Source organism: Bos indicus x Bos taurus, chromosome 1 (genome assembly GCF_003369695.1).
Source record: "Bos indicus x Bos taurus breed Angus x Brahman F1 hybrid chromosome 1, Bos_hybrid_MaternalHap_v2.0, whole genome shotgun sequence".
Lineage (NCBI taxonomy): Eukaryota > Metazoa > Chordata > Mammalia > Artiodactyla > Bovidae > Bos > Bos indicus x Bos taurus.
In genome coordinates, this window is record NC_040076.1 from 99080755 (window position 1) to 99093223 (window position 12469).

General features: G+C 36.8%; 1 protein-coding gene across 3 annotated transcripts in view; it reads right to left on the bottom strand.

Moving 5' to 3' along the window:
- Positions 1–4319: 4319 nt before the first annotated feature.
- SERPINI1 (serpin family I member 1) overlaps positions 4320–12469 on the bottom strand; it is an 84270-nt gene continuing 76120 nt past the window's right edge. For all 3 annotated transcript variants that reach the window (XM_027541956.1, XM_027541965.1, XM_027541974.1), the window contains exons 7-9: positions 7652–7738; positions 6122–6211; positions 4320–5891 (exon numbers count right to left, since the gene is read on the bottom strand). In XM_027541956.1, coding sequence (XP_027397757.1) covers positions 5815–5891; positions 6122–6211; positions 7652–7738 — 254 coding nt within the window. In that variant the 3' untranslated portion in view covers positions 4320–5814. The remainder of the gene's footprint in view (positions 5892–6121; positions 6212–7651; positions 7739–12469) is intronic.

The following is a 12469-nucleotide window of genomic DNA, read 5'->3' on the forward strand; positions in this document are numbered from 1 at the left end:
CACAGGGGAAAAGATTCTGATTTTGGTCTTGGCCATCAGTTTTTGGATATGACACCAAAATTACAGGCAATAAAAGCAAAAACAACAAATGGAATTGCATCAAACTAAAAAGCTTCTGTAGAACAAAAGTAACCATCAACAAAATGAAAAGGGAATCTAAAAAATTGGAGAAAATATTATTTGCAAACCATATATGACAAGGGTTTAATATCTAAAGTATATATCCAAAGGAATAAAAATTAGTGTCTTTAAGAGATATCTGTACTCTTGCATTATTGCAGCATTATTCATAAAGGCATAAAATAACCTAAACATCCATTGATGTTTGAATGGATAAAGAAATGTAATATATGTATTCCTGTGTAACGCATATATATATATATACACAAATACATATATATACAAGTGTAATATATGTATTCCTGTGTAATACATATATAAATATACACACACACACACACAGGAATATTATTCAGTCATAAAAAGATGGAAATCCTGCCATTTGCAATAGCATGGATGAATCTGAAGGACACCATGCTAAGTGAAATAAGATAAAGACAAATACTGTATGATCTCATAATGAAAAATCTAAAAATAAAAGATAAATAAAATAAAAAGTAAGAGTATATAGAAAGTGAACAGAATGGTGGTTGCCAGGGTTGAGGGGCTTATTTATAATAACAGGGATAAACCTGGAGGGCCTTGTGCTATGTGAAATAAGTCATAAAAAGAAAGACAAATACTGTATGATATCAATTATATGTGGAACCCTCAAAAAACAGTCAAATTCATAGAAACAGAGAGTAGAATGGTGGTTTTACATGCGGAGGGGTGGGGGAAGTAGGGAGATATTGAGCAAAGGATACAAACTTTTGATTATAAGATGCATAAGTTCTGGAGATCTAATGCACAGCATGCTGACCATAGCTAAGAATACTATATTGTATGCTTGAAATTTGCTAAGAGAATACATCTAAAGCATTCTCACCACACACACACACACACACACACAAGGTAACCATATGAGGTGATATATTTGTTAATCAACTTGGTTGTGTTAATCACAGCATATACGTATATCAAATCATTGTGTTGTAAAGTTTAAATATATACAATTTTGTTTGTCAATTACACCTCAGGGAAGCTGGAAAAATGATTTAAAGTAAAAGCAGAAAATGTATGATTGTTGTTGATTTCCTCCCCCCAGATATGAGACAAATAGAAAAGTTTTCATAAGCTGGCTGTGCACATCGTATGTGTGTGCCTGTGTGTTTGTGTGCTAACACACATTTTAAAGGAAATGAAACTGGCCTATACTTTTTCATTTTTCTCCTCAAAACACTAAAAATATAAGTACCATATGATCCAGTAATTCTACTCCTGTGCATACAGCTTAAGAAAATGAAAACACTAATTTGAAAAGATACATGTACCCCAAGATTCATAGCAGCATTATTTCCAATAGCCAAGATATGGAGGCAGCCTAAATGCCCAACAGCAGATGAATGGATAACAAAGATGTGGCATATGTATATGTATGGAATATTAATCAGCCATAAAAAGAAAGAAATTTTGCCATTTGCAAAACCAAGGATGGACCTAGAGGATATTCTGCTAAGTAAAATAAGAGAAAGACAAATACTGTATGTTATGACATATATGTTGAATCTAAAAAATAAAACAAACGAATGTAATGAAAAAGAAACTGACTTACAGATGTAGAGGAAAAACTAGTGGTTACCAATGGGGAGAAAAAGAGCAGAGGGGCAAGATAAAATAGGGAGGTTAAGAGGTAAAAACTACTATGTACAAATAAACAAGCAACAAAAATATACTGTATAGCACTGGGAATATGGGCAGTATTTCATATTAACTTTAAATGGAGTATAAGCTATAAAAAATTTGAATTATTATGTTGTATACCTGAAAATAATATAATATTGTAAATCAACTACACCCCAATTTAAATAAAAAGAAACTAAAAAAAGATTTATTTTTCAATAGAAAGGAAATATTGAAGAAATTATAAACAAGACAAAACAATAGGAAAACCTTGGTATTATCAAATATTCTATTTTTAAGCACTCCATAAACATGCTAATAATAAGGTAGACTCCATTTTCATTTAAGGGACATCTAAATTGTTTTGAAATATTTTAAGGTAAACATTGACTATGTCAAACCCTTTGACTGTGTGGATCACAATAAGCTGTGGAAAATTCTGAAAGAGATGGGAATACCAGACCACCTGATCTGCCTCTTGAGAAATTTCTATGCAGGTCAGGAAGCAACAGTTAGAACTGGACATGGAACAACAGACTGGTTCCAAATAGGAAAAGGAGTATGTCAAGGCTGTATATTGTCACCCTGCTTATTTAACTTATATGCAGAGTACATCATGAGAAACGCTGGACTGGAAGAAACATAAGCTGGAATCAAGATTGCCGGGAGAAATATCAATAACCTCAGATATGCAGATGACACCACCCTTATGGCAGAAAGTGAAGAGGAACTAAAAAGCCTCTCGATGAAAGTGAAAGAGGAGAGTGAAAAAGTTGGCTTAAAGCTCAACATTCAGAAAACTAAGATCATGGCATCTGGTCCCATCACTTCATGGGAAATAGATGGGGAAACAGTGTCAGACTTTATTTTTTGGGGCTCCAAAATCACTGCAGATGGTGATTACAGCCATGAAATTAAAAGATGCTTACTCCTTGGAAGGAAAGTTACGAGCAACCTAGATAGCATATTCAAAAGTAGAGACATTACTTTACCAACAAAGATCCATCTAGTCAAGGCTATGGATTTTCCCACTGGTCATGTATGGATGTGAAAGTTGGACTGTGAAGAAAGCTGAGCGCCGAAGAATTGATGCTTTTGAACTGTGGTATTGGAGAAGACTCTTGAGAGTCCCTTGGACTGCAAGGAGATCCAACCAGTCCATTCTAAAGGAGATCAGTCCTGGGTGTTCTTTGGAAGGACTGATGCTAAGGCTGAAACTCCAGTACTTTGGCCACCTCATGCGAAGAGCTGACTCATTGGAAAAGACTCTGATGCTGGGAGGGATTGGGGGCAGGAGGAGAAGGGGATGACAGAGGATGAGATGGCTGGATGGCATCACCGACTCGATGGACATGAGTTTGAGTGAACTCTGGGAGTTGGTGATGGACAGGGAGGCCTGGCGTGCTGCGATTCATGGGGTCGCAAAGAGTCTGACAAGACTGAGTGACTGAACTGAACTGAACTGAAGGTAAACATTCAGAATGGTAAAGTTTAATTTTATATCAGCAAATAAAAATTACATTTTGGACTTTATAAAATTCACATGCTTGTCTAATGATGTTTACTGTCCCTTATAGGTAACTCATTTAGTTGACTGATGGCTACACAGGTATAACAATATAGGTAATGCTTAAGAAGTAGTGAAATGGTAATAAAGAACATCACAAACTCAGGATATCAATACTGAATCAACAGCCTGTGTACATTATAAATGAAAACAAGAACGCTGGTCTCCAATAACCTCAGCTTTATGAATAAACTATAAGTCTTATGAATATACAAGTAGTAAAAGATTAAATGTTAAATATTGTGTCCTTGGATACTCATAAATTCTTTTGTGGGCATTGCCTATAAATGTCTTTATATTTTTAAAGACTATATTTCAAGTGTTCTAATATGCGAAGGAAGTCTGCATTTTTCTATAGTGTGTAATAGAAAAAAGAACTCTCAAGTACAATAATTTTCTAATAAATTTACTGCACTCTTAATGTAAACTACAACCCTCTCTCTTGAATCTCTCCAAGTTGCATGAAAATTATAAAATTTTTCTGTTTCAATAGGTAAACCTTGCTCCACTTAAGTCAGGGGGCCTGAGTCAACGGGCCAACAGTAATGGCATGGCCTGGGAACTTGTTAAAAATGTAGAATTTCAGGTCCCACCCAAAAGCTACTAAATGAGAATCTGCATTTTTAATTAGATACCCAAGTGATCACATTACACATAAAAAACCAATTTAGGGTACTTCATTGATTGATCTAATTTTCTATAAATTAACCACATGATCTGATCTGAAACTAGTGAAGCTTTCCAGGGGTTCACTGGTAAAGAATCTGCCTGCCAATACAAAAGGACACAGGACATGTGGGTTCAATCCCTGGGTCAGGAAGATCCCCTGGAGGAGAAAATGGCAACCCACTCCAATATTCTTGCCTGGAGAATCCCCATGGACAGAGGAGCCTTGTGGGCTACAGACGACAGGGTCACAGAGTTGGACATGACTGAACGACTGAGTACTCATGCATGCAAACAAATAATATTTAAGTGTTCCACATGTATCCTTTATTTTAGCAATATTCAAGATTTAGTGTATAACAAAATCACCAAAGGAACTTTTTAAAAATGCAGATTTTCAAGTTTTTCCTCTCAGTTTAGAATTCAGTATGTCAAAGTCAGGCCTGCTTGCTCTAAACCACAGCTCTCCTGAACAGAATTAAAGTTAATAATATCAATCCTTTTAACAGCTCCAAATCATAGCAAGATATCTAACATACAAGAAAGTCACAATCAAACTGTTTCTGTTAAATTTTGAAACATTTAGAACCTTTTCAGAAATTATTAATCAAAGAATCAAACATTTGGCATTAAATGAGTCTGGTTCCATTCATGGAATCTGATGAGATTATTCCTTCCCCCATGCACCCATCCCCCAACAAAGGAATGCCGTTATTTCAGCCACAGGATGACAAAATAATTTACTAGAGAACTTAAGAAATTGATACTGTCCCCACTGGAATTGACAACATTTGTACTAGAAAATAAAAGCAAAACATTACATAAAGGACGTATCTCTCAAGAGGTCTCAAACACAAGTGTATTCCAGAACCATCAGGAACCAATGGGAAAAACAAGGAATGCGATACTCCAATTACAGATCTTTAAGTTCAAAAAAGGAAAACCTCTTACACAGAACAAACAAGAACATCCCTGTGAGCAGCTTTCGGCCTGTGACCTGCTAGTTTCCAGTATCTGTACCAGCAGAGTTTTTCTAGTTTATTCTCCAGTGACATACCAGAGGGCATATTTTTAATTTGCTCATCTGGCTTATTTGGCAACTTGGGGGACCTAAGTTGTAGGTCAGATTTTACTTGCAGCAGCAAAACATGGTGATATACCAGGCTTGTAATCTATATCACCCTTATGAAGCCAAGTGGATCTTTAAAGACATAGTCAATAAGCTATAGCTATAAACTATGGGTTGGCATAGCCCCAATTTTTTCCTAACAATTTTTTTCATGGAGCCACATAAAAGATGTTCAGTTTGTAGATTTTTATTTTAAACTATACACTGTCTTCAGAGAAACAGCAATCAGAGTTTTTGTGGAGTAGCTGTCCACAAAAATACCTCACTAGTTGTTATGTATAAGTGAATAACACTAATCTACTTTGGTGCTTTGTTTCTGCACAATTATGAAAGACTTAAGAAGTCCAGAAGTACCACTGTTTCCAAATTCTATGTAGAGGTATCTCTATACTACAGCTTCTAAAATGAAAAACAGAGCTGTTCACATGTTCACTATGTACTTTTATTTTAAATACTAGCACAACAAACACGATGACATGACAGGACCATTATCTCAATTATACTGATAACATTCCTTGACAAGTTGGCTTATAATTTACATACATTATTTTTCAGGAACTATTTTAAATATTATTTTAAGATATATTGTAAAACACAAGTCTCAAATATATACCAGTTGCAAACATAATGTGCTTAGTTACTGTTTTCTTTGTTACTCAAATAAAATGATTTAAAGTTCCTCAAAATCATGTCCACTGGCATTCATGGTTTCAGGATGCATGACTCGTCCCATGAATAGGATTGTACCTGCATTGGGTAGGGAGTGAACAAAAAAGGAGTTGAAACAAAAGCTATTTATTTTCCTTCTTGCTTACAATTAGCAATGTTCTAAAGATAAGAATGTGAATAAATTATTGTCACTTAAAAAATCATTTGAACATTAGAAATTATCTGATAAAAATGCAGGAATATGTTTTCAGTTAACAAATGATTTCTTTTTGGCCATAAATAAAGTTCTGTTCTCACAACACACTTACCTGTTCTCCTGTTCCTGATAAGAAAGAAAAATGGATGGTCGACAATAACTTGAGGATACAGCACAGCCATCCTGCTAATTGCAATCATTCCTGTAGCACAGAGAGAAAGTAATTACATGTCTGTGGAGATGCAGGGACTAATAAGCAATTTCTCCAAACCATCTATGTTCAGCACAAAGGTAATGATTTATACAAAGCAAGATTTTAAAGACTTTTAAAGAGAGAAAAATTGTAAATGAGCTAATATCTCTATTTGATCTTAAAGAAAAACAAATACGTACACACACATGTACACACACTCAGTTTCCTCCCATCACCCCACCGAAAACAGAGGTTAATTTATTCTGCCTATTACAAATTTTTATTCTCGGCCTCAGACAAATACTTATGGCTTTAATAAAATGACTTAAGGAAAATGGGAAAAAAACAAAAACAAAAAACCAAATACCCTCCTCCAGTTTTCCCCTCCCCCAGTTTCTTTATATTACCAAATCATCATTTATCTGAAATGGGGATTTTACATAGCAAGTCACCAGGCTTCTAGCAAGTGGCCAGAACAGCAGTGATTAAAGAGAAAATACAGCAGGGAGAGATTCAATGATGTTTCCTACAGCTGGGAAACTGAATTCCCTTGAGATCCTTATTGTGGGATAATCATTTTATACTTGCTGCAGGGTGATGTGTTGTCAGGAATAGGCCAAGATTAAATGATGTAAGATTTGAAGCTTTCTCGATGCCTGAGACTACTGTTTCTATTTCCTCCCCCAAACACCATTTTAACTGATGAGATCCTTGTAACGGGTAAATATATGTGGAGGTTAAAAATGTGTACAAACATGATGTGTTACATTTTACTAGAGAAGGGAAAAATCCTCCTAAAATTTGGTGATGGCTGTTGAACATGATATTGAAAAAAAACCAAACAAATAAACGAGAAAAGAAAAATCCTTCTTACTTAACTAAGGAAATCAGAATGTTCAAAATAATTAAGGACATTTACTGTTATTGTTGTTGGTTTTTTTTTTTTGGATGCATGATTTAGGTAAATTTTTTAAAATTTTCATTTAAAATTCTTATTTTATTATTAACTTAAAATTTTGTATTGCATGCTATCATGTATGCTTGTTTGTGCATGCGCTTTTAAAAAAATCAAAGCTCTTCACTGACAAACTTAAGAACTAACTCCCACAAATAATTAAATAGAAAGAAAAATGTTTAACGGGGCAGCAGGGAAATATTTTAAATATCTAAATGGACAGCACAGCAGGAAAATCTATTCTGCATAGCTGACAGTCTCCTCCTGCCTCTCATTAGAGATGGGAGTTATTCTGTATGGGGCACTGAAATGAATGCATGTTTCATACCCTATTTGGAAAATCCTAGCACGTTCATCATTAGCTTGACTTCTAAGTGAGGGCAGCATCAGTTTTATGACTTGGTTCTAAAAATGACTCCCATTCCCCCACCCAAGACTGCTTTAAGAATACAAATCTAGAAAAGGTGAGATTTGGGAAGACCAGAGTTTGGCACCTGAGGCAGCAGCAGCTTCTGAGCCTTCTTCATTGACCTCTATGAAGCACTTGTGAATTGCTTTGGAAAGGAAAATCTCTTTGTTATCTGCCAAAAAAAAGAGAGAGATGACAGAAGCTTTTTTTTTTTTTTTTTGGTATCAGAGATAGGAAAGCACTTTACCCTTTACAGATCTGAAAAACATAAGTGACATAAGGTACTAATATAAAACATATGAGATACTGTTGTAAGATTACTTTTATGATTTGAGAGAACTGTTGAAGATGTATTTCCTGTTTTGTCTTTTATATTATATTCTCTTGCTAACTTTCTCCTCCATTTTATTGGTAATTTTCCCATCGTTTGTTTTGTATATTGCCAGGAAAAGCAAAACGTGGCTCTGTTTTTAATAACAATTTCAAATTAGTTCATAACTCAAGAAAAACTCTTTATCTGTTTCTCGCTAACTTGAAACTTAAAAACATAAAATGAAAATGGGTAGAAATCCACATATAACCTAAATAAGAAATTTAAAAAAAATCTAATCTCTGATTACTGTGATAATATAAATATCCTTGGCAAAGGAAAACAAACTTGACTTCTAGATTGTAGAAAAATGAACATATTAAAAAGTTATTTCCCATGCCAGTTAATTGGTTTATCTCAGGTTTCAAAAACACACTTTATCTTAAAGTCAGGCTAAATAACACTTTTAATATTAGGAGGGCTGTTTTTCCCTTTGAATTGTCTTTCTAGTTATGCTTACTTTTAAGTTGATGGCTGTTGTAGCTTGAATTTCGGAGAAGGCAATGGCACCCCACTCCAGTACTCTTGCCTGGAAAATCCTATGGACAGAGGGGCCTGGTAGGCTGCAGTCCCAGGGGTCGCTAAGAGTGGAACACGACTTAGCGACTTCACTTTCACTTTTCACTTTCATGCATTGGAGAAGAAAATGGCAACCCACTCCAGTGTTCTTGCCTGGAGAATCCCAGGGACGGGGAAGCCTGGTGGGCTGCCGTCTATGGGGTCTCACAGAGTCAGACATGACTGAAGTGACTTGGCAGTAGCAGCTTGAATTTGTTCTCTAAAATGCATATATTGAAGCTCTAACCCCCAAAATTTCATAATAGGACTGTATTTGGAAATTGCTGTTGTTGTTTAGTCGCTAAGTTGTGTCTTATTCTTTGTGACCCCATGGACTGTAGCCCATTGGGCTCCTCTGTCAATGAGATTTCCCAGGCAAGAATACTAGAGTGGGTTGCCATTTCCTTCTCCAGGGGATCTTCCCAACCCGAGGGTCAAACCCACGTTTCCTGCACAATTGTGCAAGCCAACTCCTTAAAATAAATCTCAATCTCTGTGTGTGTGTGTGTAAATGTGTATATAGACACAAATGCACCGAGCCATCTGTGTGTGTGTGTATCCATTCATCCTGTTGGATCTGTTTTATCTGGAGAACCCTGACTAATACAACATGTGAAGACATAGAAGACGGCCATCTATAACTCAAAGAGAGAGCTCTTATAAGAAACCAACCCTGAAGACACCTTAATCTTGGACTTTCAGCCTCCACAACTATGATGAAATAAATGTCTGTTGTTTAAGCCACTCAGTCTGCAGTGCTTTGTTATGGGAGCCCTAGCAAATGATACAATACAACAGCATTCAGTCTTGGGCTTCCAACTTCTCTTCAAGATTAAAACAAAACAACCAGGAGGTACCTCAAATACAGAAAAAAGAAAAAGTAGCACAAGGAAGCAGAGAAAGGATTACTCAAGTTTGTACCTTTTTTTTTTTCATCCCAGGAGGTCTACTTCAAATTTAAGATAATTAGCTTTGTTGCTGATGCCGAGCACCACTCAGTAAAGGCAGAATTGATTTCCCATTAAACTGCTTAGTAGTACTTTCAAAAACACATAATTATCTGATACGGTTAGAAAATGATGTTAGACAACATTTTTGGTACACCTCTTGAAACGCTCCTGCTTGTTCTGAATAAGCCTCAAGACAAACTGGTAGCATCTCTGATCATACTTTTTAAAGATCTATTCCTTCTTCAGCTCATATTTAGCAATAAGATATAAGCCCTGCATTATGAAATAGTCCATCTCACATATTATGATATTTTCTTCTAGAATGCATTTGATAACTAGAAGAAAATTAGAAGGCATAAAGTTTTACATTAAACAAGTATAACTAGCTCTCTCAAATCCAGACAACTAGTCTTTTTTAGCAAATGAAAAGAAAAATATCAATTGCATTAACTAGTAAAAACAATTTAGTTGGCAAAACACTGAAATCCAAGAAAGTAAAATATATTAACTATTTAGTATTTAAATGGTGCTATATTATTTTCGGATTCTGCCGTCCGTTTTTATCAGCCTGCCAGTTAAGGCAGGCTCACACATCAATGGCCCTGAGTGTGAAAGAGGCAGCACCTAGGTAAAGAGTGTCCACAGAAGAGAATTTTTAAAAATCACAAAGAATACTGTGCATAATTTTCTGCATATAAATGTTAATCAACTTTGTGTGCTAAGTCAATTCAGCCACGTCTGACTCTTTGCAACTCTATGAACTGTAGCCTACCAGGCTCCTCCAACCATGGGATTTTTCAGGCAAGAATACTATAGTGGGTTGCCATTCCCTTCCCCAGGGGATCTTCCTGACGCAGGGATTAAACCTGCATCTCTTACATCTCCTGCACTGGCAGGCAGGTTCTTTACCACTAGCACCACCAGGGAAGCTTAATCAACTTTAAGGGATATAAAGTATTTACTATGCACTGTATCTGTTTATAATACACAATTTGGCAAATTCTGATAAATGCGTATATCTATGACCCCACTTCCACAAATAAGATAAAGAATATTTCCACCTCCCCTCAAAGTTTCTTGTGCTCCTTTATGTGGATAACTTTGAAATAGAAGATTTGCCATAAACTGGACAATTTTACAAACATACATAAATCAGAAAGTTGAATCAAGGAAAAATATAGAAAGTCTGAATAGTCCAATAAGCATTAAAATAGCTGAATCAGTAGACAGAATCTTCCCCAGACCTCAAAATTAAAGACTCCAAGCTTAGATGGTTTTCTAGGGAACTTTAACCAAATCTTCTAGGAATAGATAGAATTTTCTGAGATAAAACTATTCCAGACTCTAGAAAGAGAATAAAAGCAATCTAAGTCATCTCTGGGTAGTCTTAACCTTGCTATTAAAATTAAACAAGTTCAGTTCAGTTGCTCAGTTATGTCCGACTCTTTGCGACCCCATGAACCGCAGCACGCCAGGCCTCCCTGTCCATCACCAGCTCCCGGACTCTACCCAAACCCATGTCCATTGAGTCGGTGATGCCATACTCTGTCATCCCCCATCTCCTCCTGCCCTCAATCTTTCCCAGCATCAGGGTCTTTTCCAATGAGTCAGTTCTTCGCATCAGGTGGCCAAAGTATTGGACATCAGTGGCCAAAGTATTCAACATCAGTCCTTCCAATGAACACCCAGGACTGATCTCCTTTAGGATGGACTGGTTGGATCTCCCTGCAGTCCAAGGGACTCTCAAGAGTCTTCTCCAACACCACAGTTCAAAAGCATCAATTCTTTGGCACCCAGCTTTCTTTATAGTCCAACTCTCACATCCATACATGACCACTGGAAAAACCATAGCCTTGACTAGATGGACCTTTGTTGACAAAGTAATGTCTCTGTTTTTTAATATGCTGTCTAGGTTGGGACTGTCTAAAAAAAGAAAATCATAGACCAAACTCACTTATTAACATGGAGGTAAAATTCTTTAAAATCAGAAAATTAAACCTAGAAGCATATACAAATCTTTTTTTAAAATGAGTTTCTGGGGATGTCAGCAGTTAAAACTGCTCTGCCTCCAGTTCCCATCACAAGCTTCCTCTGGGATGACCATCAAACACAAACCAATTTTTGCTACTCCCCTACTTAAACTGTTATCCTCTAACCTGCTAGCCCGCCCTCCCATCTCCCATTCAGTATATCACATACCTACATGCCTGCTCAGGATGCAGTATGAAGGCCTCCGTGAGGTTGACTCTGCCTCTTTCATTTAGCATTCTTCACTCTACACACTGTGTTCCAGATTTTTTGAACTGCAGTGGTTTGAGCATACCACACTTCATCACTTCTGTGTCTTTGTTTCCCTGGAAACTCTCTAAACCCTTGTACAGTCAGACACTAATCTTTTAAGGCTCAGCTTCCAGCCCTACCTGGGCTTTCCTGGTGGCTCAGAAGTAAAGAATTTGCCTGCAATGCAGAAGACCCGGGTTCAATCCTTGGGTCGGGAAGATCCCCTGGAGAAGGGAATGGCCACCCACTCCAGTATTCTTGCCTGGAAAATTTCATGGGCAGAGGAGCCTGGTAGGTGGGCTACAGTCTATAGAGTCGCAAAGAGTCAGACACGACTGAGCAGCTAACACTCACATTTTTCCCAACCCTACCAGGACTTTTCTGCTCTCCTCTGATTCCTACCCCCCATTAAAGTAGAACTAAGCACTTTCCCTCTGAACCCAGGATCTAATTCTATTTAAGCCTTCATAATATATCATATTTATACTGTTATCTCCCTCTTTCAGTGGATTTTCCACCTCCTTCAGGCAAGGATTGTGTCCTTCCTCTTAGCACCCCTGGCTTCTGGCATCTAGTGAGCCTAAGGGGCGAACTAACCTAAGTAGAGGGAGCTTTCTGGTAATGTGTAATTTACCAGTATTTAATTCAACATTTTGTTGTTGTTTAGTCATTAAATCGTATCTGATTCTTTTGCAACCCATGGACTGTGTAGCCTGCTCGGCTGCTCTACCACTGAGCCATCAGA